The sequence below is a fragment of the Lissotriton helveticus genome, chromosome 7 (genome assembly GCF_964261635.1).
Source record: "Lissotriton helveticus chromosome 7, aLisHel1.1, whole genome shotgun sequence".
Classification (NCBI taxonomy): domain Eukaryota; kingdom Metazoa; phylum Chordata; class Amphibia; order Caudata; family Salamandridae; genus Lissotriton; species Lissotriton helveticus.
The window spans coordinates 1420579405-1420602206 of NC_136068.1; the positions used below are offsets into that span (position 1 = coordinate 1420579405).

The 22802-nt window shown below is 42.2% G+C and overlaps 1 protein-coding gene across 4 annotated transcripts in view; it reads right to left on the bottom strand.

Annotated features, from left to right (window-relative positions):
* The window catches only part of MAP2K4 (mitogen-activated protein kinase kinase 4), an 839420-nt gene that overhangs the window by 631632 nt on the left and 184986 nt on the right, over positions 1 to 22802 (bottom strand). For all 4 annotated transcript variants that reach the window (XM_078654731.1, XM_078654732.1, XM_078654730.1 and 1 more), the window contains one exon: positions 21953 to 22072. In XM_078654731.1, coding sequence (XP_078510857.1) covers positions 21953 to 22072 — 120 coding nt within the window. The remainder of the gene's footprint in view (positions 1 to 21952; positions 22073 to 22802) is intronic.

The window sequence follows — 22802 nt, forward strand, 5'->3', positions numbered from 1 at the left end:
TTGCTTGGGCAAGTGTGGGCATATTTATACCTTGAAGGTGCCTGGTTTGACGTATGGTTGGACATAATAACGTCATCAAAGAGTCTCAGTTCTTTGAAAACTCCATGAGTTCTTGGATAAATCAGTGCTCAAGCAAGGGGAAGTCCCTGCCTGCTGAAGGCGGGTTTTTCCAAGAAATCGTTGTGGATTTTCGGAACAAGTGGAAGTAGCCCTGCCGTATTTGGACTGCATGAGCTATGCCTAAATATGGTTATGATTTCTATGCCAATTTAAGGATATAGTGATTCATACCCATACAAGGGCATGAATCGGGAAACTTACAATCGGGTCCTAAAATAATACGTAACACCCACTCCACGCTATTATGTTTATCTAAGAGTAAATACTAAAACATATAATCTAGAGCATGTGTTTACAACCCCCAAAATATCATATAAAATGCACTTGAAACGGTTGCACACGAAAATGAGCATTTTGTATAGTACACATTTAAAGCAAATGACTTGATTGTAAGCAAATGATTAGATATTAGCAATGCTAACTGAATGAATCATGAAAATTACATTTATGGAATGGCTCTTAGGTGCCGAAGAAAAAAAATCGAAACCATCCCATAGCAGAATATACATACTGTTTTTGTTTGTGGATTAGGCTAATATTGTTTCTTAGGAAGTGTTCAAGGAATTCTTGTTCTCTAAGAATAGTTCTACTTTAAGCATATTACTAAGTGGCAAAGTTCAGTCTGTTTTGGAAAAAATCAAATCAAATTGTAGTGAAGTAGAGTTCCAAACATGGAAGCTTTTATCTTGAAAAAGTGAAGGCCGAATTTCAGAGTTCGAAAGAATGCTGTGGGCTTAATTTCAAAAGTTATTTTCGGTGTCAGGAGAAAACATTAAGTCATCAAGGCTGGCAAAGAAATCGTCTACCACAGTGGATGAAAGTTCGACTACTTCATTAAAAAGGTCAATTGTGCAGAGATGCGAAGCATCACAGTCAGCGTCAGTCGCGTTAGCAATGTTCATATCAGATGGTGCCTGTTGATCAGCGTATCTCACCTCCAGTTGGATTTGCTGGTGGGATTTCAATCAATGCCGTCATCAGGATTTGTAGCCGTTGGGGGCAACACAACACATGAGCCGTTACCGGACCCAGTAATGAGTCAGCATGCGTTGGCGCAACCGATGGTAGTGTTAAACAGACATCTAACACGCATCCCTCTCCAAAAAGCAGGCATCGTAGAACAGGTAAGATGCAATCTTGCCAGATTGGTCTGAATGACAGGAACCATGTGGTATTCAGATCTCTCAAACGAGCCAAGCCAAGGATCTGTGTTATTCTGTCCCGGTACCTCATCGCCAGTAGCTCATGTTCCATGCCGGCTTGGGCATCGTTGGTGGCCGGATTTGCCATAACGAAGCAGTAGGAATAAAAATAAGATCCCGGCTTAGAGTCCCAAAATGAGAGGCAGGCCGCCGAACACAGAACGGACGAAGTTAGGAAAAAGGCCCAGGACTGCTTCAAAGGGTGCTAACAGTCCAGAAAAAATCATCTTAAATACATGTGCAATACCGCTGGTATCAGACATGTTAAAGATACGGCCAAACATTTCTGCGAAATGTACTGGGCAGTTTGTTGATAATAATGCATGTATCTCTGCAGAGGACCTTGCAACTTGCAGATCATACGTCTCTCTGGACGAGGTCAGTGGCACAGTTTGTTTGCAAAAGAATAGCTTTCATTCTGCTTAAAGTATCAATTCGTATAGAAGAGATGTTCAGTGAAGGCCATAGTGGCGACTCCCCGTCTGTCTTGGTTTTAGGAAACAATACTTACATACAACAAGTGACTCTGGCTGACACAGTAACGAGATAGCTTAATCCTGGCATCATTCCACAACATCTGTGATCATTTAACATAACGTAGCTGCCATTGGAAAGTTGCCTGAAAATTGGATCTACCACCGCTGTGGGTGAACCCTGCAGGTGGCAAGAAAGGTTATTGGAAGAACCTTCGCAGGCTCCGTGTAAATTAATACCTTGACACAAAAGTGTACCGCTTAGTGAGTTTTCACAATTTTTACCACTAAGAAATACTTCCTTTCCCCCACTCCAACATTTGTGTGTGTATGGTAAATCCCAGGTCGACTTAATGTATTCTTTACCCAACCTTTCATACAGGCCTGCTGGTATATGTTTTAAGCAATACTGAAACTGGAAAGTCGTCACTGGTATCATGATGGTGCCATGTATTATCCATGTAACTGATGGTTTCTCAGAAACGGTCAATGGTAATCTCTCCAATTTTTCAATGCTCAGCACCGTATAGTCTGCTCCCCTTCTGTGCCAACGAAATTTGTTTATGTGTAAGGTTAAATACAGTAAACAATGACGTAGTGTTGATTAAACGCCAAGGCACATAGCCAGAACGAAGGTTTTGCAACGTACAGCCTAATAGCATTATAGAACGTAATTGAGACTGGCCATGTGGTAACATTAGCAAGTCCTATTCCATTATGTCTATGGCAGAGGATACAATGCTGTCCAAAGAATACATTCTGGACGGCAGAGTTGTTAACCCATTGTCAACTACCGAGAGTGATTTCTCTAGATTAATACGATCAATTTCTCGTATTCTTTCAGCGGTTTCCATTTGCGTGACTTTCCAAGCTTCATTGTAAGAAGCGTTTATACCGGCGAATATGAAACATTTATGATGTGGGTTACGAGGACCTAGTAAGAATTCTCGTAAAGCAACGCCATCTTTAAGCAAAGATAAGTGTTGTTTTATGTCTGAAAGTGTGGATCTCTATAGCCACTCAAGGCATAGTTTTTCTACACTATGAGTTGTTATTATCCCTGGATGTTGTCTTTGGATATATCTTGGATCTGGCCGAGTTACTGTAAACCCTAGTGTCTTGTTCAGGAATCTATCTTGACAGTTATTCATGTCTGTGGGCCAGATTAACCATTTTTTCCATTCAGGATTTGTTCTTTTCTGTTGTAAAATATAATTTACGTCTACCTCCTCACCTGAAGTTAAGTTACTAACAGGTGCGGGCTTAGGTATAGAGGGTTTGTTTAAATCTTTTATCTTAGCAATGCCAAGACAAGATGTCTGTTGAACAGTGTCATTTAAGAACATCATTTGTTCTGGGATGATGCAGGCTCTGAACAATGCTTCTAAACCTTGTACCTGCCAGTCTTTAGTGGCCCAAACAGTTTTTGTTTCAATGTTGTCTTTCCAAAAGTCAAAGCCTAAGTTGAACAATTGAGCATAAAAGGCAGCAGATTAAATGTGTTTAGTATTTGTCAACATACTTTTCATGCCTGTCTTATTCACATGTTTAAAGAAAAAACGTTCTGGGTTTGTAACATTAAAACCTGTGAAATATGTAAATTTTCTAAGAAACGTTTTAGAACTACCTTTTGGAGGTGTTGGACAATGTTCCCATTGATTATAAGTTAAAACATTTCTAGGGTTTGCAGATTTATGCAAGTAATGATTTCCAAAATCATTAAAACAATACATTTCTTCATAATTTGATGAACCTTCTAAGTATTCATGTTTTGTAAATTTTGCTGACATTTCTAAGTCTGCCATCATGTTATTAACAGTCTCAAAGTCCCAATCATCAGAAAACGTGCTAGGTGAGACGAAATCACTTGAGGAAACCTTAAATTGATGCGGAATCTTTAGCAGCTCAACAGGGCCATAAATTTCATAATCAGTTGAATCCCATGCTATTCCACCAGGTAGTGGGACCGCTGTGATGTTCACTGATGATAGGTCACGACGTTGTTCACGATGAGATGATTTGTGTGGCTTCAGGAGCAAGTTTATTTTCTTACTTACTGTGTCATTTTTAATGTGCTTTCCATTTATCAGCTTTCCCAAACATAACACAAGAATGAACCATAGCAGGAGATAAAGTACACCTAACACAATCCAAAGTTCAACCCATGGTGAAACCAGATATGTATTTGTAAGCTCTTGACCAAGTTCCTTTACTTTTTCCTTGAAAGATTTGTTTACTGGCGTAGTTTCAGGTTCACTGGGATCCTCAGAAAAGTTATTGAAGTTGATAAAATAGCCAGAGGCAGTTTGGTCAATTGTTGGTATTGCATCCGGATTCTTTGAAATCGCTGGAGCTATTTGTTCCCTTGACATGTTTGTATAGTCAGATGCTACATCATTGTAGACGGGAGTTTCTTGACGAACTGTTATTTGGGTTTCAAGAGGCACAAGTTCCATGGCTTTGTTGCATAGTCCTTCTTTACTCACTGCAGGTTTATCAAAGGTGGTAAGTCTTTCAGTTTGAACCTCTTGGATAGTAGCAAGATTTGGTAGTCTGCTACATCTTGGGAGTCCACTGGGCCTACTACTTATTATCTGCCACATAGTGTGGTTTTACCAAGTCAATTGACACAGACCGGTTTTCCTTTTTTCCAGCAAGGGGCGGCAGTAGTACTGTTCTTGATCCGTGGATTGCTAGTACAGGTACTGGTTTTCTGTAAGGCGGCCCAAATTCCTTCTTGTCCGCTATTTTCTCCCTGACCAGATCTCCAATCTTTGGAATCCAGACAGGTCTTGCTGGGACAGGTGGTTTTTCTTCAGTGGTCATTTGTTTTTCGGTGGTATTGCTTAGATTTCTTTTTTTTTCATTTAAGTCCTGTAAAACAGCCAAACGATCTTTGATATCAAAGGGTTTTTGTTCCACCATTGATGTGTGACGATCGAGGTCTTCAGCCAACATTCTAGTACCAAAAAAGATTTCATATGGAGTGATTCCACCCAGAGAATTTCTTGGAAGGTTATTAAGACTACGTTGGACATTTATTAGATGTTTGACCCACACATCACCCAAACCTAATACCCTAGCTGTTATAGATTGCTTTAGGTCATGTTTTTTTCTCTCCACAACCGAATTTCCCTCAGGATAGAATGGACTCGAAAATCGCAATGCAACGCCCAAACTGGCCATGGCCTCCTTGTAAGCCCTAGAGCTAAAAGCAGGACCCTGGTCAGAATGTAGCGTGCCGATTGCGCATGTGCCGATAAAGACTCGCAAATCTTTTATAACAGTTCGAGCGTCAGCTGAGCGCTGGGGCCACATCCAAATGAATCTTGAGCATGAATCCACTGCGACCATGATATATTTATAGTTGTCATCCCTTTGTAGGGGTCCACAGTGGTCCAGGTAAACACACGCTAGTGGTTTATCTGAAATCAGAATGGGCGTCTGCGCTGGGTGTTTCACTGTTGAAACTTTCATTTTCTGGCATATTTCACATTCCAAAACATAGTTTCTGGTTTGTTTCCTCATGCGCGGCCACCAGTATTGTTGTTTTAATAATGAAACTGTGGCAAAAACACCTGCGTGTGCAAAGGCACGACCTTCGTGTGCTGCTAAAATTAGTCCTAACCTGTGTTCCATTTTTGGGATTACTCTATCCCCCACTCCAGGGATTCGAGCAAAATGAACATTATTCGCATCAGTTATATATGAGTACTTGAGTGAAAGCCCTTCGGTAGTGTTTTACCACTGTCTTTTATTGAAGCAGTGATTACGAGTAATAGCAGCTACGGTAGCCGTTTGCACAACTGCCTTTGCGGCTTCATCTGCCAATTAATTCCCTTCAACGTGAACGCCATCACGCTGATGACTCCGTGTATGAATCACGTGAGTCTTTTATAGTTCTTTCTGCAAAAGAACTACTTGTTCCCAAAGCATTTTATGCTTGATTGTGCCACCTTTTGCGTCTTTAAAGCCATTTTGAACTCGGGTCTGCAGATATTCATTGTAAGACTGGATGCAGTAATACGAATCGCACACTATGAGTGTAGGGAATTCGCGATCTGTATTTTCAAGCACCATCTTGAATGCCTGTAGTTCAGCTTGCTGAGCTGTACAGTCTCCGAGAGATTGAGTTTTTGTGACCATAGGTCTGAATTTACCATCTTGCCAGCGACCTTTAACAATCGCTCACGCAGCACTGGAAGCTTGTTTACCCCCAATTGCGGGCTGTGCTGATCCGTCTGTATATATTATACAGCCGTAATGTTCCAGAGGTAGAATTTCAGTTGGCAGAGGATATTCTTGTTCGTATTGGAGAAATTCTTGTGTCTTCAAGTAATGGTAAAAAACGTATTCAACGTCTGTTGCAGCAAGAGAATTAACCCATTGTATCCGTATCGGATGTAGAGCTTTTCCATTTGGAATGCTTTCCTTCGTTACTGCCTCTAAGGCAGGTACAGGTGTAACGACTTTAATGCGTTTACCCTATGCGAGGGCTCTCTCCTTTGCTACAGTGGTCTGAACCGCTGTCAGAATTTTTTCTGTTGAAGTGAATTTCATTTCAGCTTGTGTGTAAAAGTGTGACTTGTAAGCTATTGGTGCCTTTTCACCTTCGTTAAAGGTTAGGTATGTGAATCCGCATCTCCCTGGGATGATTCGGATTACAAGGTTGCATACATTGTCGCGTGTATGTAAGTGTGTTGTTGCCAACATGTCTGTTTGTACTGAATGCAACATTTCTGTGTGTTTTTGAGTCCAATTAGTAGGTTTAAAATCAGGTTTGATTAATTCGTAGAGAGGTGTAACCCTTTCTGCGTAATTCAGAATGTAAGTTCTTCCAAAGTTTAGGAATCCTAGAATTGTTGGTTTTTCAGCGTATTTGGAGCAGCGCACATTTTTCTAAAAAGTTTGCTGCAAGGCTTTTGCCTTCACACGAAAGTTCACATCCCAAGAATAGGACATTGAGGTGGGCAATTCTGGACTTTTTAAAGTTGAAGTTATACCCTTCAGAGGCGAATCAAAGTATTATGGCGTTCACCCTGTTCAAGTGCCTGTCCAAATCATCATCTGTAAGACAGATGTCATCGACATAAGATAATGCCTCATCATCATACATTTGTAGTAACGCTGTTACTCTGGCTGAAAATAATCCTGGACTATTCTTGAATCCCTGGGGGAGAAGGCAAAATTGTCGCTGTGTCCCCATGATTGAGAAAGCGGTCAAGTACCTGCTTTCTGGTGCAATGTTTTGACAGAAGAAACCGTTTGAAATGTCTAATGTCGTTTTGTATTTTTTGCGCACTATGTTATTCATCAGTGCTGCACTGTGTGCATTTTGTACTGCAAAAGTTTTGCTACAAGAGTTTAAATGTCTGTAGTCCAAAACTAGACGAGGATTGTTCATTGACGAGGTGCATGTTTCAATCACCCCTTGGTATTCAAGTTGATATAAGATCTCCCGGATTTGTTTTTTAGCATCCTGCTTTACTGGATACTGATTTTTTAACTGGATTTTATGGTGAGGAGAAGCCTCATCCCATCCCACATGATTTTTATATAATGCTGAAGCCTGGGCCACAGCCCATTTTCTGGCATAGGTGTATTTTTTATGAATAGGAATATGATTAGAGAAGGCTGGCATAATGATTTCTTCGCCATGTGGGCACTCCCTGACAAATTCAGGTGGGCAGTCTTTTTCAGCTAGAAGGATGTCATAACCCTTAGATAGTTTTTCCCAAAAGAGTGCTTTTATTTTCCTAATTATATCCCCCTCTATCCGGAGCGTTACTTCATGTAACTTATGGGGTACACTAACCCTAGTGTCGGCAGTTTCAACCAGAATGTATTCATTCAGATCCACTGTCTCCAGATGATCCTTCAGGATCCTGCGAGCTATGGTGAACTCTGCTGCGCTGTCCAGCATTGTCTGGGCCCACTCCCCGTTCTTGAGTTGTGTCCTCAAGATCCTCGGCATGTCTGATTTTTATACTTGCTACCTTCTTTTTGGTGAATTGGGTTTTCTTATTCTTTGGAAAGTGTTGATCGTCTTTGGACTTCACACGTTCTTTTTGTTCTGATCGTCCTCTTCTTTCGGATTTCTGAGAGGAAGTCTGAAAGGTATGAGAGGATCGTGTATCAGTATCTTGATATCTATCAGGTTTTATTACATTATCCCTATTTCTGAGGTTGTACCTCTTTTCAGAGGGCTCCTTTTGAGGAGACCTTCCTCTGGACTGGGAGCGCTTCTCTTTAGGAAGTGTCTGTTTAGTGTTCTCCCACTTCTATTTAAGAGTAGTGAGATTACTTTTAATAAAAACCTTTTCAGGATTTTCTGTCAGGTCGGGCTTTACTGGTTTCCCTCCCAAACTATCTCTACCTAGTTCTTCATTGGATTTTCAATTATTCTGGCAAGTTCATATGGTTGCTCAGTAATAGCTGTTTCTTTTAGCTTTTGGCGGATTGCCACGGATGCTGCTTCACCTTTGATGTTAGCTAATAGTATATCCGAGACCTGTTTGAAATCTTTTAGTAACTTCATACCAAGATTTAAGGCCATTTCTGGACGATATTCATTTTGAATCTGTCTTAGAACGTCTGGTATTACCGCCATAGACGGGACAACATGTGTTTTTGTGTAGATTGAAGCAAAGACTGTACCCCAAGTGTCACAGTCCTCCACATGTGGTGCAATCCCCATTGGTAAACAGATTGTTCAAATTCTGTGTTTCTCATGAGGTGTACTTTCGGGAAATACTGCCTCTATTTGAGTAATTTTCTGGGTTAACCAGAATGGAATTTGTTCCCTTTTTGCGGGCAATTCACCAATGACTGATTGTAGTCTGTGGTGTAATTTTGTTTGTGTTCTCCTGATGAGGGGTGTGCTGTGGAATTTTCACAGCAGGTTGGACTGTTAAAGTCCGCATGACATATTGAACCAACTGTCTATGTATTTTAATTAGCTATTTTAGCTGAGCTAATAGTTCTGGACCTGTCATTTCTCAATGTCAGGATGTGGTGTATAGCTGGCTAGTACCGGCCATGTAGCTCCTGGTCTACCTAGTGGACCGAGCCTGGTAATGTGATTTTGATGTTGTAGGGCGCCATTAAACTAGAGATGATGCTCTTGGTAAGTAAGTGGAATTTCAACGTCCTCGAAAGGAACGTATTACGCTGGAGGTTCCTCTTTTACTTAGTAGCGGAACTCATGTGTTACTGGATTTGCTTGTGGAAAGACAATCCATGAATAGAATACCTCTGTCTGCCGATATTCATGTGCCTCTATCACAAATATTACTTTACCACCTCTCGATGATACTCCATTATTTATGAGTTTGTAAGTTATAATTTTCCTTACATTTGCCGGGATGTGTATAACATCTGGGTAATTTTGTTGGAGACCTGTCTCGTCTAGGTTTTGTGCAAGTGCTGCTGTTGAAGCTCTAGCTAACTCTTCGTCACTCTCCGTTTTTTTTTTATGAAGGTGTGCAGAGCAAGTTTCAAGGAAATAAAGATAAGGTGCACAATATTTTGTAACCCTGTATCCTTCAACGTTGAACAAAACCAAACACTAATGCGTAGGATTTTTCGTCCTACTCATATTTTATCCTTTAACCCACTCCAGACGTCTATTGGAGTATTTTACGGAAAAAGGGGTCTCTGTGAAAACCACGACTGAGTTACTCTAGTATTTAGCGTTAAATTAGTGCCTTACCAAACATTGGGCTCCATGTAGTGTAGTTCCTATATTCCCAATAGGCTCTGCGCATTGGAATAATATATTCTGTAGATTAGACGTAGGACTGAGGTCGACTAGGTCTCTACCGAACATACTAAACTTAATTGTGTGTGCCAACGAGCTCAGAGGTGACTAGAAACTTTCTCGAATTCACAAGTAGGGATTAGTCTCTGACAACGGCATAAACATGACAACTTTGTTTCCCCAAGATAAAACGTATCTTCAGAGTCGTGGAAACAATAGATCGATATTTCACTCAGTAAATCGTGCATTCTTCGTTTCACAAGAGATGCAGAGAAATAGATAGACGGGCGTTTTCAATAAAAAGATTTATTGAACAGTTCTTTCTCAAGCATAAGAAATTAACTGCTACAATCGTAACAGTTTGTAAAATATAATGCATACAGTATAAATAGTAGAATAAAATAATACTGTAAGAGCATTGTATGGTTCTTAAACCATATAAAAATACATATATAAATAACAGAGGCTAAAAGTACTCAACTGGTGCTTCTAAAATACGCCTACCCCGGTGTACCTAACCAGAGCTTAGTACGAGGGAAGAAGGAAGTGAGGTGGAGCATAAATGTAGTATTCTTTTGCCAAGAATATGCCCAAGATTTCTCTAAGAGTCTAATAAGCTCCGTACCTTAGTTTAGAATGGTGAAGGCTGGTCTTGGGACTCGATTTCCCAACAACCCGCAAGGGAAGCTTAGAAACACTGGAGCTGGATTTCTCTGCAGGAGAAAAGACAGCGTCTCTCTCAGTGCGCCTGCTGGAGGGTCGGCTTCCTTCTGCACTTGCTGTAGCAGGCTGCGTTGGGCAAGCAGATAGTCGAACTGCTCCAAACGACTGTGTGTTTGCTTGGGCAAGTGTGGGCATATTTATTCCTTGAAGGTGCCTGGTTTGACGGATGGTTGGACATAATAACGTCATCAAAGAGTCTCAGTTCTTTGAAAACTCCATGAGTTCTTGGATAAATCAGTGCTCAAGCAAGGGGGAAGTCCCTGCCTGCTGAAGGCGGGTTTTTCCAAGAAATCATTGTGGATTTTCGGAACTAGTGGAAGTAGCCCTGCCATATTTGGACTGCATGAGCTATGCCTAAATATGGTTATGATTTCTATGCCTATATAAGGATATAGTGATTTATACCTATATAAGGGCATGAATCGGGAAACTTGCAATAGGGTCCTAAAATAATACATAACAATACCAGCAGGCACATATGAAAGGTTGGGTAAAGAATACATCAAGACATCCTTGGAATTACCATACACACACAAATGTTGGAGTGGGAGAAGAGAGGTGTTTATTAGTGGTAAAAATTGTGAAAACACACTAAGCGGTTCTCTCCTTTGTCAGGGTATTAATTTACACAGGGCCTGTGATGGTTCCTCTAACAACTTATCCTGCCACCTGCAAGGTTCACCAGCTTCAGTGATTGATCCACTTTTTGGACAACTTTCAAATGGAAGTTACATTATGTTGAACGATCACAGCTGCTGTGGCATGTTGCCAGGTTTACCCTATCCCGTAACTGTGTCAGCCAGGGTCACTTGCTGTATGCAAGTATTGTTTCTAAAAACCAAGACAGACCGGGAGTCACCGTTATGGCCTTCACTGAACATCTCTTCTATACGAATTGATACTTTAAGCAGAATGAAAGCCATTCTTTTACAGAAAACTGTGCCACTGACCTCGGCCAAAGAGACCTATGATCTGCAAGTCGCAAGGACTTCTGCCAAGATACATGCCCTCTTAACTACAAATTGCCCTATACATTTCTCAGAAATATTAAGTCGTATCTTAAACATGTCTGATACGAGTGGTATTGTACATGTATTTAAGACAGTTTTTTCGGAACTGTTAGCACCCTTTGAAGCAGTCCTAGGAATATTGCCAAACTTTCGGCACTCTGTGCTTGGCAGATTGCCTCTCATTTTGGGACTCGCTGCAGGGATACTATTTTTGCTCCGATATGGCAAGCCAATCCACAGCCGACACCCAGATCACCGTGGAGACCACTCTACTGACGATGAAGTGTCGTGAGCGCATCGTCCACATTTTGGGATTAACTCGTTTAAGAGAACTAAATACCACATGGTTTTGGTCATTCAGACCCATTTGGCAAGATTGCATCTTACCTGTTCTACGCTGCCTGCTATGCGGAGAAGAATGCGTGTTAGACATCTGTCTCACACTCCCATCAGTCATGCCAACGGATGTTGATACTTTGATTGAACCAGTAACGGCCCATGCACTGTGTGGTCCTCAGCAGCTGACAATTCTAATGACGGCATTCATTGAGATCTCACAGACGCAAAATGCTGACGGTGAGATACGAGAGGAAATAGGCACACCGGTATCATCCACTACGAACATTGCTAATGCGACCAATGCTGACGGCGATGCTTCACATCTATGTGCGGTTGATCTTCTTAACGAGGTAATCCAACTTTCACCTACAATGGTAGACAAATTCTTTACAGACTTAGAAGATTTGATGTTTTCTCCAACTAATAACACTGACTTTTGATTTGGCACACAGTGTTCTGAGAGACTCTGCATTTGACCTTCATTTTTCAAAACAAAGTTCTAACTTTGGGACTCTTTTTCTCTATGATTCAACTTTTGCTTTTTCCAAATTTTTATTTTTTAATTTTTGGCACAAAGTAATCTGCTTAAAGTAGAACTTTTCATAGAGAACTAGAATTCTTTGAAAAACTTCCAGAGACAATGTTTGACCTTGTCCACTACACAAACAGTTTTATATAATCTGTCATGGAATGGTTTCGCTTTTTCTTCTGTATTTACAAGCCATTTCATAAATGTACTTTTGTGTTTCATTCGGACAGCATTTTGAAAATGTCACCTATATGCTTAGAATGAAACATTGCTTTTGAATGCGTACAGCACAAATGCTCTTTTTCGTGTACAGCCAGTACCATGGCATTTTTATGTTTTTGGGTGGGTTTTTAACACATCATGTTTAGTTATGTTTAACGTGTTTAGAACTTAGTAATGTTGTACATAAGAATGTGGAGTGGGTGTTGTGTGGCATTTTAGGCTCCGATTGAATTTTCCCGATTCATGCCCTCTTATGGTACAATTCTCGTTGCCCTTACATTAGCATAAGAAATCAAGCCCTTATTTAGGCATAGCCCATGCTACCCAAATACAGGCATGGCTACTTCCATCCGTTCACCAAACGTCACAACGATTTCTTGGAAAACCAGCTTAAGCCGTTAGGGACTTCCCCTTGCTTGAATATGGATTTCCCCAAGAACTCAGTTAGTTTTACAATGAACATCTATTCCTTAGGGGTTCATTCATGACGTTCATATGCCCAACTTTACGTCAAACATGGCATTCCTAAACACCTTCAAGGTATAAATATTCCTTTACTTGCTATAGCAAGATACAGTGGTTCGGAGCAGTTCGAGGACTTACTTGCCCGACTTAGCTCGCTACAGCAAGTGCCAAAGGAAGCCGACTCTCCAGCTGACGCACTGATTACAAAGCTGCCCTTCTCTGACGAGAACCCAGCTCCAGTGTTTCCAGCTCCCCTTGCGGGGTGTTGGGAAATCGAGTCCCCGAGACAGAGATACCAGACCTCCTTGGTGTAGATTTAAAACAGGGACTTTCACATGTGTTGATTCCCTCGGTGTCGTGACCTCCAGCTTGTCATTAATAAAGGTGGCATATTTTAGTCAAAAATGTGTATGTATACTGATACAGTGAGTACATGAGGTATCTGCCACCCACCTCAGAGGTGAAACTACCAATGGTAGACTTCTCCGTGGGTCTGACAGAATGTGGCTTGAGTATACCATTTAGCAAAGTTGGCCCCAGGGGAGGTCATCGTTAAGGCCCTGGGTGTCAGTGCGAAGTTTGAAAACCCAGTGTTGTTCTTTCTCATGTAACATTTTCTCTAGGTTATCTTTATTTCTGATGTGTTCTAGTACCACCCACCTCATGTCATTAGGTGTGTGCTGTTTCTCGAGGAAGTGGGTAGTCATTCTCGTGGTGGTACGCTTGCAGCATATGTTATTCTGGTGTTCTCCTATCCGGGTGTTGACTTTCCTGCTAGTCATCCTCACGTAGTGGAGATTACATGTGCACGTAATTAAGTATACCACACCTATCGTGTTGAAGTTAGTGAATTGTCTCAATTCCCATGTGGTGGTGTTATTCAGATTCACTGTCTTTGTGGCTGAAGTGAGATGACAGACACTGCAGTTACTGTAAGGCTAGTGTCCTAGGGGCAGTGGGTGCAGGCGTCGTACACTACCTTCTTCCTCATTGGTGGCATTGGGTCGTGTGTGTGCTAAGTGTTTTCTCAGGTTCATGCCTCGTCTGTGGCTGAACATAGGTGTAGGTATGTTCAGGCCCCCACTGTTAAGTGTGCACCAGTGTTTCTTGACTATCACTTATCTCGTCTTCTATGCTCTTGTAATTGTTTGTCTAGCAACTGATGTAAATTGGAACGGATGTAATCTTGTAATTTTGTGGAACCTCATGTAAAGCGCTCTGATACCTCCGGGTCTAGCCAGCGCTATATAAAACTCTTAAAATAAATAAATAAATAAATAAATCTTAGTCACTTTGTCAGACTCTACTTTAAATGTGGTAATGCAGATAGGTCTCTTGGGTTCGTGGTGTTGTTAACTTTGGGCTTTAGCAGGGCTTTCTCATTGTTGTTAGAAGCCCTCTTTTTTGCTTTAGACACCAGGTGTTTAGGGTAATTACGCCTCAGAAGTTTCTCACTAAGATCTTTAGCCTGTGAGTCATAGTCCTGTTTGTCGGTGCAGTTCTTCCTTAGGTGTAAAAATTGACCGAAGGGGAGGATTTCTTTCAGATGTCGGGGATGAAAACTGTTATAAATAAGAAGACAGTTTCTGGCCGTGGGCTTGAAATGTGTAGTGGTAGCTAAAGCTCCTTGATGTGTCAGTATATTGAGATCAAGGAAGACAAGGTGTGTTCTGCTCATTGTGTAGGTGAATTTCAAATAGGGGTCTTGTTGGTTCAGCCAAACCACTAAGTCAGTGTCTTCTGTCTTTGTGCCCTCCCAGATCAGTAGTACATCATCTATGTACCTTTTCCACAATTGGACATGTTGTATGTGAGGGTTGTTGTTATTTAGTATCTTGTGTCTTTCCAGATGTTACACATAGAGGCCTGCCACGCTCGGCGCAAAAGTGCTCCCCATACTGGTACCATGTTGTTGGCGATACAGATTTCTTCGAACCTGAAAAGATGCTCAGTTAATGCCAGTCTGTAGCATTCTAGGACTACGTGTCTTGGGGTGTGGTAGGTCCACTCGTTCTCAAATAGTATCTTTTCTAGAATCTCAAGTGTTTCTTTGTACGGTAGGCTAGTATCGAGACTCTCCATATCCAAGCCAGTGAGTATGCTGGATGTGGGGTCAAAAGGGAGATCTTTTAGTAGACAGAAGACTGCCTTCGTGTCCTGTAAATAAGTGTCTGTTTTTTGTATTATGGGACGTAGAAATGCGTCCGCAAGTTTGGACAGATGTTCTAAGATGGAGACTATTCTGACAATTTGCCTTCCCAGGGGTTTTTTCAAAGACTTATGGATTCTGGGAATCATGTAAAAATAGGGGGTAGTTGGGTTGGTATTCTCCAAAAAGTTGGCTTCTTTCTTGCTCAACCAGTCGTTTGTCAGTGATTCCGCATTGAGAGTAGCAATGTCGACACGCAATAGTCCTGTGGGGTCTTCTTTTATGTTAATGTAGTTCCTTTTGTCTGCCAACAGACGGAGGCATTCGTTCCGGTAGTCAGTGGTGTTCTGTAGTACAATGGGTCCCTCTTTGTCTGCAGGTTTAATGGTTAATGATTTGTTGTTAGACAGTTGTTGTATTGCCTCTTGCTCCTTGTTGCTTGGTTTTGGAACACACTGATGGTTCTGGGATTCAACTCGGTGACCTCCTTCATGACTGCCTTTTCAAAGGCTAGAAGTTCCACAGGAAGATTAGTTGCAGGTGGTGTGAAGTTTGATTTCTTCTTCAATCCTATGTCGCTCCTTTGTTGTTCTGTTGGTGGTTTGTCCTTGAAGAAAACCTCGAGTTTGATTTTCCTAATGAACTCCTTGAGTTCACAGCAGAGTCTGAACTTGTCCATTGTGGGCGTGGGTACAAAACCCAGTCCTTTTTCAAGAACTGACAGTTGAGTAGGTGTTAGTGTGACCTCTGAGAGATTCACAACTAAGCTGGGCGTTTCTGTGACATTGCTAAATGGTATCCTCAAGCCACATTCCGTCAGACCCACAGAGAAGTCTACCATCGGTAGTTTCACCTCTGAGGTGGGTGGCAGATAACTCATGTACTCACTGCATCAGTATACGTACACATTTTTTACTAAAATATGCCACCGACACAGAGGGAATCAACACTAGTGAAAGTCCCTGTTTTATATCTACACCACCACGTGCCTTCAATATCCAAACAGAACTAGGATGAACCCCATCCTATGACATCATTCGCACTCCACACACTGCGAGTGTTCTTATCTGTTTTATGCCACAACACAGAGGGAAACACTCTCTAACCAACCGTGTGTCATTAACACCTGTGATACATCATGACATTCCCTGGGTAAAATCTGCACCACCGCATGGCTAGAATATCCAGGCAGATCTTAATTCATTGTCTACGCATAGTAGAGGTTTTCATTTGTACCATTTCAAAAGCTTTATTCGACATTTGCAGTCATTAAAGGAATGTGCAATAAAAACGAATAAGATTAAATATACAAAATCACAAAGAATAAGACATTAAATCGTATAATAAAACTACTTCGCATCCCCGTAGATAAAAATACATGTAATAAAAATCATTAAAAACTTGGTGATTTAAAAAGATAAAAACATTAAAATATGTGCAAGTCACAGCATTATGAAGAAATCATTTTTTTTTTTCCAGACACTCAGAGATTAGGCGAGCCCTCAAAATCCATACCCAGCCTAGAAATGTTGCCATGGCTAGTACAATAGGTAGTGATGTATCAGTCTGCAAGATGCGTTCAGCTTCCACTACCCTCCATGTGCCCAGGAGCCTACAAATTGGTAACAGCCATTCCCGTCGCGGGGCAACATGCGCATCACAAACTAAGAGGATGTGAGCCGTGGACTCGTTGAAGGATCTACACCCCGGACACCTAGTTGAAGATTGGGCTGACCATTTGGTGGTGAACAATCTCACCAGGAGCGTTCCCACCCTGAACTGAAAGTACAACTTACGGTCCAGGGGTTTAGTAATAGCATCCCAGTAAGGTTCCAGGCTCGGGGTGACTTTATGGTCCAAAAAACGGCTAGTAAGGGAAGTTGACACTTGTTGTCTTGTGTTTTTTTCCTGGAACCATTCCCAATATTTGGTCTTCAGCACATCTTTTGATGGAAAGTGGGAGTTTACAGGATCTATCCACAGCGAAATCAAGCCTAGCTCTACTAGAAAGTTTCAAACTACCAATACCATTTAATACAATGTTATGTGTCAGCCCTAATTATTTCTAAGAAACCTTGTGCATAGCCTGCAAGTTCTGGTGTAATCCATAGTCTCCTCCAATACAGAAGGTGACGCAATTTAGCTGCTGCTGCAGTAGGTTTCTTGCCCAGATCAATTAGCAACGGACACATATGGGGTATTCTGGGGTAGTCTAGTAATATTTCTTAGGAACCTGCTTTCAAAGATGGCAAGAGCTAAAAGGTTCTCGCACACCCAGACTTCCGAGCCATATAATGCTGAACTAACAGCTTTCAGGTTATAAATTTCTAGGGCTGGGCTGATAGGCTTAAAATGAGAGAGATTGTGCTCCTGGCAGAGAGCCCCTGAAGTCTGTCTGAGTTTAAGAGAAGCTAAATCAATTTGGCGATCCCATTTCATACTTCCTTGAAAGTTCACCCCTAGATAAGTGAACTCTTTAACTGATTCTAGCGGTCCATCCTTTCCTACTAAAGCCCCTCAGATTTGCCTTACGAGTGTTGAATGCCATTAGCTTTGTCTTGGACACGTTGACCTCCAAGCCCCTCTGGCAACAAAAATCCTCAAAGATTTTCAATGCCTTCTGAAGCCCACTAGGGGTCTTGGAAAGGATCAACGTGTCGTCGGCAAACATAGATATTGGTACTTTTTCTCCGGCAAGTGTGGGGGCATCAGTTTGTATTGCACTCATACATTCAGCTATCCCGTTGATATATAACGAGAATAGCGTTGGGGCCATCACACATCCCTGTCCCACACCGCGTTACAGGCTCATTTGTACCTTACAATTGTAACCTATGTTATTCTAGCCTACATTACTACAACCTTTTAATGTCCCTAAAACACCTACCCTATGTCCATTTCCTTAAAATTAGTTGCATTGTCAACAATACGACATCATACTCCTATTAAATATAGGGTATTACATTAGGATAACGCGGAGCCCACTCATGTATCCTACCATCATGGCCGCAGCCTTTGCCATCGGCAGTGGCCATTTTGGAACTACTCCTGCGGTCTAGTGCCTACAGACCTCACCACAGGAGAATGCAGAAGCATTTATTCAGTCCACGCTAAGATGCGGTCCGACGGGGAGACAAATAAGTGTCAGAATGCAGGTTTCCCTATCTTGAAGTAAGTGACGATTGCCTCCACAGGAACCAGACAATGACTACCAGGGTGTTTCTCAAACGCTAACGATTTACTACCCGTTTTTTCCTCACATTGGCAGAAAATTTCTCAGGGATACACGGCCTCCCGCGAGTCCATGAAGCACAGTTCTGCTCACAACTAAGTATGTGCTTATAGTCCGATATATTCCGCTTTTTTCCTGTCTGTATGTGTGCCATGTTAGTCACCTCATATATGTTGTGCGTTTTTAAAGATAAACCATATACCACGCAGCACGTTCGCCGGGCATGTTTATACCTTTAGGTTGCAACTACGCTCTGAGCCTGGACGACTGCAAGCCCCATTAAGGAGCACCTAACCAGCATGGAAGTACATCAAAATGTGTACCCACCTACTCCACAAGAGAGGGGGCTGTTCTCTAACCATGTTCTTTTTTACTGTTGCAGAAACACTATGTGACATAGTGATCGTATGTATAACCACGCATGCTTTATTAGTTGCAGCATTTTTTTGTTGATTTAATATTTCATTTTCCACATTTAGGTTTAACAGGAGTGGCAAACACAGGGCTGGTTCCTGTGTGGTCCTGATGAAGAGCTAGGGGTAGGCTCGAAACATGTTGATCTTACACTGAACTCCTACCAATTATAGTTAGGTTTTTCCGTGTAACATCCCCTTTTAGATATACCAAGCTAGGAGCGATAATAAAGTATTTTAGCCCACTAGCAAGGCATTTTTAATCACTTTAACCCACTCCACCACACTGTGCACCACACATAGTCTTTCACTTCAAGTGCTCCTACGTAGTTTCCGCAAGTCGTAGCACGCCCCAGTTCGTAGAGAAGTAGGATGGCCCCAATGATGAAGCATGTCTCCGTGGGGAAACCCTGGTGAGTGAGGGGACTCAAGAAAGAAATGTTTCTTTCCTGAAGGCAATTTCTGATCATATCGATTTGGGAGCCTTTTCTTTAGACTGGATCCTTAAATCCGAGACCTCTGGTTTTATTTGGAGTTTATCAGCACTTATTAACAATACTCTGGATGAAGCAAACATATTCTTTTTTACATGTTAAGTACCCTGTACTATGAAACTAGGGCGAGCACTTCAAAATATCAAACAATGTACTTGAGAGAAAGTGCCCTCTTTCTGCATGGTTGCCCCCATTTTTTTCCTAAATTGCTGATGTGCTTTGACTGAGTGTGCCCTGGGCTCCTGCTATTCTGGTTCCCAGGGCCTATGTTCTTTCCCTAAAACGGCATTGAAGCCTAAAACCAATTGGCATCTCTGGCCAGAGGTCAGCCCTGGTAAGTGGTACCACAGGTACCCAGGGCACTGCGACCAGAGAAGGCCACGAAGGACTGGAGCACTTAGTGTGCCACCCTTAAGAGGTCCTGTACCATTACACTCACACACAGCCTTTGCAGGCTGCATGTTTTGGTGCAGAACAAAGTGAAGAGTCAACGTGTCATGCCTACAACCCACTGCCGTGGCATAGGTCAGTCACCCCTCTAGCTGCGTACAGGTGCATGAGCCCTGTACCCCTACAGTTTCTAAGTCCATTCTTAGACATTGTAAGTGCAGCTCTACAATTTAGAGTATATGGTGCTGGGAGTTTGTCATTACAAACTCCACAGCACCATAATGGCTACACTGAAAACTGAGAAGTTTGGTATCAAACTTCTCAGCACATTAAACCCACACTGAAGCCAGTGTGGGATTTAATGAAAAATGCCCACAGAGGGCATCTTAGAGATCCCCCCTGAAAAGTAACCTACTACTAGTGTCCAGGCTGAGAGGCTGCTTTCAGCTGCCACCACCAGACAGGTTTCTGGACCCCTGGGTCGAGAGCCTGCTGCTCTCTGGGGCCTGAAACAATACACATCCAGGGACGACCTGCTAAGCCTCTTCCCCCAGGATGGGCAGGGTTCACAAAGGGGAAGCTTCAAAGGCTTGATGCCTTAGTGAGCTTTCTCAGGTCACTTGCTGCTCTCAGCAACTGGTCCCCACTGGTTCTAACCCCCATTGGGGCGGGAGAACCGGCAGTAAAAACAAGTGAGGAAGAGAGGTGTGCCCTCGTCTGCCAACTCCACCCCTCAGGTGGGGGAGGCGAGGTGAAGCACAACTCTCAGTCCACGCCATCTTGCAGATGGGGGGGGAACTCAGCCAACCAGGGACAGGCTCATGCTCCCCTCCCACTGGAGGTGGCATAATAGGGGGTTTACCTACCCCAGGGAAGGGACCCATTGTTCCCTACCTTTTACCTACCAGTAACACCCCTAAATCTAGTATTTAGGGGCACCCCTGAACCTGGCTTCATCAGATAAAAAGAAACTACAAGAAGAAGAAGAACCGAACAGCCGTGCCGCAGCTAACAAGAGAGACGCCTACTGACTTATCTACCGGCCTGTCTCCCCGCGAACCTGCTCATGCGAAATCCAGGTGTGTCCTACAGCCAGCAACCTTGAAAATCCCAGAGGACCTGCCTGCCTTCATCTACAAAGACTGTCTCCACTGAACACCGGATTTGTTTATTTGCAACCTCTGGTCTTGGCCGCAAACTGCGAATCCGCATCACTCTGCACCCACCGTCCACGGGCTGAGCTGGAGTGGACAAACACCATGAAGAGGTCACCCCGGCGATCCTGAGCCGAGATCCGGCGACTCCTGACTTGCCTCAAGCCACCAGCCAACGCCTGCAGCCTAAATCCAGAAGGTCTCCCCAACCGCAACCAGGAGATGGTAAGAAGATCTGACCCCAAAAGGCACACCTACACCCGACACCCCACGGCCTTGTGTGCCCAAACAGACGGTGCCTAACAACCCCTAACCTCCCAACTTACCTCACGAAGTGATGATTCCACCCAGAAGACCTTCGTTCCCAAGCCTGCAGTGCCTTTGCAAACCGGAGGCTCCCCATTGAAACCAACAGGGCGCCGGACGTCAAAACAGCATCCGGCGGCCTTAGTGCCGCTGAGGGTGCACATTTAATGTTACTTTGTTTCCCCTTTTGCCCTGAGCTAAAGTTCAGGAGCTTTGCTCCCACACCCAAGTGGCCTGCTCGTCAGCAGCCACCAACCGGAGGCTCTCTATACCCAACTGGATAACATTGGGTCTCAGCACTCTGCACCCGGGCGCTCTTGTGCCGCTGAGGGTGTAACAAGAGTGCATCCTTGACCATGGGGACCCCTTAGTCTAACCCAGAACCTCAACTCCCAATATCAAATACTTACCTCAAAACAGATAACACTATTTCCCTCCATAGGATAACATTGACTGTTTTTCCTGTGAAAAGTTTCAAAGTGTGGAGTTTAAAAACCTAAAGAAATTCTTTAAAATTGCACTAACAAAAACGATTTTACTTACCGGTTTACAGGAAATGTCCCAGGGTAGTATCCAGGTATACTCCTGGGAGTAAGAAAAGTTCTCAAAAGTAACTTACCTGTAATTTTACTGAAAAACCCATTAAAGTCTATGTACTGTATCTACAAAGTATTGCATTTCTCTGAAACCATACTATAAGTCAAAACATAATGCATTTACTATTACAAATCTAAACTGTATTACAACTGTATATTTATTGCAAAGTACTTATCACTTATAGTATATACAGAGCCAGCTTCCTTCAGTAGTCGATTGAGGAGTGAATAGAGAAAAAAAGATACTAGCATAAGCTTGTTACCATACAATACACAAATCCATTACAACAAATTATAATAGTTTAAATGGCATGTCTGTGGCTGAGTGAGCTTTTTATTGCCAACAATTTTTCAGAAATTCAAAAGGTCACACTACCTCTCTGAAGAGCGCTCCATAAAACTGCACAATATAAGGACAGTCACTACTCCTCATTACTACATCCAAGTCCATCAAGAGCTGCTTCTGTTCTTTTTCATCCACTGTTGATCTTATCCTCTGTAGAAAAATATGTCAGACAGTTGTAAGCTAAAAGCGACAAATGGAATGCATACAGAATTAGATTTAATACTTTTGATCTTAGCTCCTATAACCCTATACATTTGTTAAACCATAATGGAAAATAGCAGATGGGCGACTTCATCCTATTACACTAAATAGAAAGTCCTTCAGAAAAAAGTTTATTATATTGACCTTGCTTAGGTGAATATTCTGTATAACAGAAAATAGACATTAAACCATATAAAATCAGAGGAACACATTGGCCACTGATGGACATATTTGTTTATAAGCGCATGGTTTTTGCATGCCACATGATCACTGGGATCATAAATATGCCCTACATTGTGTACCCACCTGCAATCAAGGAACATAAAATAATTGTTCTCTTAGTTTTTCAATATTCCTAATCCATTTTCAAAAGAAAAACAACTACAGGCAGAGCTAACAGATCTGCCCTTGGCAAGATGGTCCAATGGTCACATTGTTTTAATTTTTGTACTTCAAGGGCATGGCAAGCAAAAAAAAACATGTGGCAGCAATATACTGACAAAAAACAATGAAAGTAAAAAAAATTAACCATCGCTATTGGCTTTGAAAAACTGTAATTTGAGTACACAATTTAAGCACACAAGCTTGACTAAAAATATAAACAAGGACAAATATGGAAAGAAAAACAATTGTTTGAAAAGTAGAACACTGGTCCACCAGCTCTAGCACCTAAATACAT